Source organism: Lathyrus oleraceus, chromosome 7 (genome assembly GCF_024323335.1).
Source record: "Lathyrus oleraceus cultivar Zhongwan6 chromosome 7, CAAS_Psat_ZW6_1.0, whole genome shotgun sequence".
Classification (NCBI taxonomy): domain Eukaryota; kingdom Viridiplantae; phylum Streptophyta; class Magnoliopsida; order Fabales; family Fabaceae; genus Lathyrus; species Lathyrus oleraceus.
Window position 1 is genome coordinate 413,256,676 of NC_066585.1, and position 7,460 is coordinate 413,264,135.

The 7,460-nt window shown below is 38.2% G+C and overlaps 1 protein-coding gene and 1 non-coding gene across 2 annotated transcripts; one reads left to right on the top strand and one right to left on the bottom strand.

Moving 5' to 3' along the window:
• Nucleotides 1-594: 594 nt before the first annotated feature.
• LOC127104098 (uncharacterized) lies at nucleotides 595-1,479 on the top strand. The gene is made up of 2 exons (XM_051041311.1): nucleotides 595-832; nucleotides 980-1,479. The coding sequence occupies exons 1-2, from the start codon at nucleotides 595-597 to the stop codon at nucleotides 1,477-1,479; spliced, it is 738 nt and encodes a 245-aa protein (XP_050897268.1).
• A 5,667-nt stretch (nucleotides 1,480-7,146) lies between these two features.
• LOC127109969 (small nucleolar RNA R71) lies at nucleotides 7,147-7,253 on the bottom strand. Its single transcript, XR_007797210.1, has one exon. It is a non-coding gene; the product is annotated as a small nucleolar RNA R71 (small nucleolar RNA).
• Between the last annotated feature and the right edge of the window lie 207 nt (nucleotides 7,254-7,460).

Sequence of the window (7,460 nt, forward strand, 5' to 3'; positions counted from 1 at the left end):
TTTTGGAACCTTTGTAGAACCTGTTGTACAGGTACAAAATAAACCCATAGTACATTTGGGATGGTTAGACCATGGCCTCATGCTCGCGACGTCGAGCCTTTGAACCCTATTTGTGTGTGACCCTTGTTTGTGTGTTTGTGCATTCATGCATCCATGCATCATAAACACCATTTTTTAACAAAGTTTTCAAGGAACTTAGGAACTTTTGTTGAAAACATTAGGTTTATCATGGATTTTGGAAGGGAAAAGACTCAAAAGTACACTTTCAAGAGTCCTAAGTTAGAAGACCTAAGGAGATTGGGATCTTTGGTTGTTGACACAAAGGCTTTCAGCAAAAGATATGGACATTTTCTCTCTCTTTTGAAGATCAATATGGCAGATGGACTTCTTTCTACTTTGATTCAGTTTTATGATCCCATGTATCACTATTTCACTTTCCCCGACTATCAGCTTATGCCAACACTTAAAGAATACTCTCATTTGATTGGTGTTCCTATTTCTAGTCAAGCTCCATTTTCTGGTTTGGAGGAAGATCCCAAAGATCAAGACATTACAAAGGCTGCTCACTTGAAAATGTCATAGATCAGGGATCACATGACCATAAAAGGAAAAATGCTTGGTTTGACAGCTAAGTTTCTAATGAACAAAGCTCAATATTTTGCTAGAATGAGGAGTGTGGATATGTTTGAGGCTGTTTTTGCTCTACTTATCTATGGATTGTTCCTCTTTCCTAGTTTTGATGACTTCGTTTCCATGGATGTCATCAAGATCTTCTTAATAGGAAATCCAGTTCCTACTTTGCTTGTTGATGCCTATCATTCTGTTCATATGAGTAATTCTTATAGCGGATGAATGATTACATGTTGTGTGCCTATGTTATACAAGTGGTTTATTTCTCACTTGCCTAGGTCTCATGCTTTTTGGGATCTTAAGGATGGTCTTTTGTGGTCATAGAAGATTATGTCGTTCACACATTCAGATATTGTTTGGTATAGTCGTGACTATGATGGAGTTAGTATCATTGATAGTTGTGGAGGATTTTCTAATGTACCTCTTCTTGGTACAAAAGGAGGCATCAGTTATAACCCAATCCTAGCTCTTTATCAACTCGGTTATCCAATGAGAGATAAGCCAAAGAATATTCACTTGGAAGGTTTGTTCTTTAAGGAATGTGAAGATTGCAAAGCGCTCAAAGAGAAGATTGTGCACGCTTGGCACCATGTTCATAATCTAGAAAAGAAAGTTTTTGGGAAGACAAATTGTGTCTCTTTAGAACCTTACCTTAAATGGGTGCAAGATAGGGCCATCAGCTTGAAAATTCCTTATCCTCGCCAAGAGCCTTTGCCTTTAGCTGACAAAGAACCTACTTATATCTTCATGACTGATGCAGAGAAGTTGAAGATTGCTTTGACCAAAGTGCAGCGAGAAAGGGACGCTTTGAAGGACAAGTATCAAATCATCAACAATGAGGATGAATAACTTCAAAGGCAGTTGAAGATGAAGAATGAAGAAGAGCTCTCCAACAAGAAGAGGAAGGTGCAAGAGGATTTATTTTCCTATGGCGTTCAGTCAGATACTCCTTGGAAGTTGATCGTGGACAAGCTTGTGCTCGAGAAGGATGAGATGGAAGAACAAATTAATAAGCTCAACTTGAGGATACTAGGGGAATCTCCTTAGGACTTTATTTAGCTTTTATTTAGCTTTGCTTAGAACTTTTAAAAGTGTACTCAAACTTTGTAACTCTCTCTGATTAACGAAATGAGTTTCTTTTGACCATTGTTATTTGCCTTTTGATGTTTGAAATTATCTCTTAAGTTCCTTGAAACTTTTAAAATTTTCATTTTCATTGCATTCATGCATATGTCATCACACTTGCATTTATTTTCTCAAAGTAAAATCGCATTCCCGTCATTTCTTCTCCAATAGTTTCCACACTGAGACCCTCACACCAGTATAACACCAGAGCTCAATTCCGATGTAGAATGACCGAGCAAGAGCAAGAGATGGAAAGAGTCAATGAAGAGCTTATAAATCTACGTGGGAGTATAGGTCAAATCATGGAGATGTTTTAAGTAATACATGAAAAGATGGACACTCAACCCACAATTGTTTCTGAGATCGTCAATCCAGTAATTAATCCTCATCCAGCAGTTACTACTCCAGCAACTTGGCCTTCCTTTGGTCTTCCTCATGGTTTTGTGCCTCCTCCTCAAGGACAGTCCACTCAACACACAGTTCCACTAACTACTAAAGTTAATCAAGTGATTCCCACTTTTGCACCCACTTCCATGCACACTCAAGTTCAACCGTACTTCGATGATCATCAACCTGATATCTCTGAAGAAGGTGATGAAAGACATGAAAAGATGAGAGAATATGTTGAAACTATTGAGAAAAGGCAAAGAGAAATGGAAGGTGATCAAATCTTTGGTGCTGCTGCCAGAGAAATGTGCCTTGCATCTGGATTGGTGATCCCCGCAAAATTCAAGACACCCAACCTTGATCAATATGAAGGAGCTACTTGTCCCAAAAGTCATCTCATCATATACCATAGAAAGATGGCAGCTCACGTGGACAATGACAAACTCATGATCCACTGTTTCCAAGACAGTTTGAAAGGTGCCTCTTCCAAATGGTACTTGACCCTTGATCAGACTTGCATCCGTTGTTTCCAAGATTTGTCTGATACTTTCATCAAACAATACAAGTACAACATGGATCTAGGTCCTGATAGAAGGCAATTGTTGAGCATATCCCCAAAAGATTCTGAATCGTTTATTGAATATGCACAAAGGTGGAGAGAGACTGCATCTTAAGTGGAACCTCCATTAACTGAAACAGAATTGGCAGATTGGTTTGTCGATACAGTGTGACCAACATTTTTTGAAAGGATGGTGGGAAGCGTGACTACAAGTTTTTCTGACTTGGTGGTCGTGGGTATCAAAGTGGAACTTGGCTTAAAAATGGCAAGATGATTATTGCAGCTAGTAATTCCAACAAACAACAACAATACCAAGAAATTCTCTAGCAGTTTCCATAAGAAAAAGGAAGGAGAAACAAATGCAGTGATGGGTAATAGAAGAAAGAATCAGTCTTGGAAAAACCAATAATCTTTAGCTCAACAACGGTATGTTCAACAACCATAATTTGCTCAACAGTCGTATGTAGCAGCTATTACACCAAATTTCAATCAACAAGTCCCAGTGTATCAGTCGACTCAAGTAGTTCCGATATTTCAAACAACACCCAACGTTCCAACTTATCAACAAGCGCCCAACGCTCCATTTCAAAATAGAAGACAAGGTGGAAAAACTCAGATTCTTCAGATTCCTATGTCTTACACTGAATTATATTCGCCATTGTTGAAGAAGGTTTAGTTGTTCCAAGACCTTTCGGACCTCCACCAGGCCCTCTCCCACCATATTACAATCCCAATGCACATTATCCGTTCCATGAAGGCCCCTCAGGGCATAATTTGGAAGGTTGTTATGCCTTAAAACATATTGTGAGGGAATTGATTGAGAAAAAGATTCTTTCATTTGGGGATACCAGTCTGAATGTAAAAAATAATCCTTTGCCCGCTCATGGGTTTGTAAATGCTATTGATAATGAGCCTGATGAAGATCAGATTCTTGATGCAACCAAAATCAAGACTCCGCTCAGATATTTTCATGCAAAGTTAGTAGAGGCAGGTTTGTTGAAGAATTTCCACAAGAATTGTGAAGAATGTATTATTGGTCCTAAAGGATGTGAAATGGTTCGAAAGGACATTCAAGAATTGATTAACCAAGGTGTGTTGCAAATAAGCAGTCGTATGAAAAAGAATGAGGTAGTAGTGATTGAACCCATCTTTAATCTACCTAAGTTAAGTACTACAACACCAATCTTCAACAGTCCAGAGCCAATATTCAACATTCCAGATTCTACTGTTGTTCATCCAATTTTCAACATTCCAGAATCAGTTGAACCAGTCTTCAATATGCCTAAGCCAATGGTTGTCCAAAGGCCTAGTTCGTTTACTTTTGAGAATACTAAAGCAGTTCCTTGGAAGTATGATACGACTGTGGTTAACCAAAGGTATGAGAAATTAGGTCAGAAAGAAGGTCTAAAGATTGTAAGTACTGATATAGCAGTGAGAAGAAAAATGACCCGCAGTGGTCGCATTTATACCCCTCAGTTCAACTTGGCTCTGCCAATTACACCGAAATAAACCACTACCACTATTATCGACAAAGGCAAAAGGGTGATCACAACTGATTAAGACACTGAATTTCTGAGGATTATCAAGAAGAGTGATTACAAGATTATTGATCAGCTCCATCAAACTCCTTCAAAGATATCCATTTTCTCTCTTCTCATGAGTTCTCCAGCTCATAGGAGTGCCTTGCATAAATTGTTAGCTCAGGCTCATGTCACGCACGACATTACTATTGATCAATTTGATGGGGTCATTGCCAATATTACAACATGCAACCATCTTAGCTTCAGTAGAGAAGATTTGATGAAGGATGGCCAAGACCATAACCGTGCTTTGCACATATCTATGAAATGCCAAGAAGATGCCCTAGCAAGAGTCCTTATGGACATTGGCTCCTCTCTGAATGTTTTACCTAAGAGGAAACTCATTAAGTTGGCATATCAAGGGGCTGAGATGAGGCCAAGCGCATTAATTGCCAAGGAATTTGATAGATTGAGGAGGAAAGTCATATGGGAAGTGGAGTTGCCAATCTTAATTGGTCCACATGTGTGATAACATGAAATTATATCACATTTTAGGACTTAATTCAATTAAATTATATTATTATTTACTTTAATTTATTTCATTTTATCAGATATTACGCGGTATTTCCTTTCTATTTATCTCAGGTATCTATTTGAAGCAAAAGTAAAAAAAGGAAGAAAAGGAGGTGCAAAAAGAAGTTTTTGGAAACAAATAGCAAAAGCCAAGCCCAGCCCAAAGAAGGCACAGACGTTGTGCCTGTGACGACCGTCACAGAGGCTGTGACGAGCGCCACGCTGTATACATGCCTGTGACGAGAGTCACACATGGTGTGACGGACGTCACACCATTCCCCTACATTTTTGCCTTCAGAGACGTTGAATCCTATTTGCACGCTGAATCCTATTTCCACGCCTATACCTTCGTTACGGAAGACCCTTTGACGCGGACTACTTCTGAAGACCGTTACGGAAAGTGCCAATATAAATACCAGCTTTGCAAACCCTTCCTCGGTTCCACGCTCCCAGACAGTTTTCCAGTTTTAGTTTTTCTTTGCATTTTTCTTTTTTCCAGCAGCTTAAGCATATTCCCTGTAGTACTTCTTTTATAATTGTTATATTGTTTCTTTAGCAATTCTATTTTCTTTTCTAGCACTTAATTAATTTTTCGCACAATAGTTCCTACACCGGGAACTATTGTGTACCTTTTACCGGATCTAACCTTACGTTAGAATCTAGTTTTTTTATTCATTCGTTTTATTTTTCTGCCTGATTGAAGAACTCAAGAACAAATCCAACCGGTCTGGGGTGGAGTGTTCAAGACTGCTATTTAATTATTCAGGTTCTATATTTATTTGTTGAATTTATATATGCTTGTTTTTACTATTAATTTATACTGTTTGCCTGCGATGAGTCTGTTTATGCATGATATTTATTCAAGTCTGTTTAGCATGTCTGGCTAATTTATTTAGGTATCGGTATGTAAAGTAAGTGGAATGAAGGAATCAAAACTAAGTTGGTTTAGTTAAGTTTAAAATTAAAATCACTCTTTTTACGGTCTCAATTTACAGGTTTAATAACAAAGTTTTTGTACGAAAGTAAAAGACATAAAGAAGTTAAAATCAATAGAGCGAGAGTTTGAGGTTTTGACTGGACAGTGTAAATTGGACATTAATTCTAGATCAGGGCGAGAGCAATTTTTAGAGTTAATTAAATTCTAACCTTTTTCAAAAAGTATTTTTAAAGATTGAATGTGAGGGCGAGAGTTAAGCATTTGAATTTAATTATATAACCTAAGTCAACAGAGCGAGAGTTTGAGATAAGGGTGTTTAAACGATTAGTGTTTTCTTAAAAAGAGTTTCTACGGATTCTATTGTTTTCAAAAAGTGGTTTTTGACTTAACTATAAGTGACAGCTACGTTAATATAAAATCATAGTTTATTCAACATAGCGAGAGTTTGAGATAAAACTTTTAACCAATAGCGTCAACTGAAAAGATTTATTTTTAAAACCAAGAAACCAGTAAAGAATTGATTCCCTAATTACGACGAATTACGTACCGATATCCGCTTTATTGATATTTAATCTAGATTTTAGTTTAGTCTTAACTTTTCCCCCAAACAATCAAAATATCATCTGCCTTAGCTTTACGAAGTAACCTTAGATAACAGTATATCGATTCATAAGTCCCTGTGGGATCGATATCTTTTAAAACTACGCGATAGAACTGTGCACTTGCAGTTTGTACCCCAATTCGACTCATAAAGTCGAGCGATCAAGTTTTTGGCGTCGTTGCCGGGGACTTTTATTTAGTCGATATCGTAACTCTCCTGTTACGCTGTAGAGACTAAGGCTTTTCTTTCTCTTTTCTTTCTTTCGTTGATTTGTATGCCACGCACTCGCTCACAAGGCGAGCCGCTCTACTTACGAATCAACGATATTGAACTGTATCTCCGAGTCTTACGACGAATTCGGGAATATCGTGCTGCAAACAATCTCCCTCCTGTAGAACTTCCTGATTTCAAAAATATTTTCCCTTCGATACCCGAGATGGCAGAACCAGCTCGTGCTCTTAGAGATTACGCCGCTCCATCGCAAGATGAACCGCATTCAAGTATTGCTCCACCCGCAATCGAAGCAAACAACTTTGAACTCAAACCTTCACTGTTGCAGGCAGTGCAATAGAACCAATTCTCTGGGAATCCTACCGAGGATCCTAACCTTCATTTATCCGTATTTGTCCAATACGCTGATACTGTTAAAGCTAATGGTGTCACTTCAGAGGCAATTCGACTTCGTCTTTTTCCTTTCTCACTAAGAGATAGCGCTAGAAGATGGCTTCAATCTCTTCCTTCCAACTCAGTCACCACATGGAACGAGTTGAAGAAAGTTTTTCTTGCTCGATATTTTCCGCCAAGCAAAACAGCTATGTTAAGAGCCCAAATAAATGGATTTAAACAGAAAGATAACGAGTCTCTTTTCGAAGCATGGGAAAGATACAAAGACATGATGAGACTTTGTCCACATCATGGTTTAGAAGACTGGTTAGTAATTCATACATTCTATAATGGTCTCCTGTACAACACGAGGTTAACAATAGATGCCGCCGCAGGTGGTGCACTAATGAACAAACCTTATGCTGACGCTTACCAACTTATCGAAAGCATGGCTCAAAACCACTATCAATGGTGGAAAAACCTCAAACGAAAACTGACATGTACGAGATAAGTAACCTTGATCAT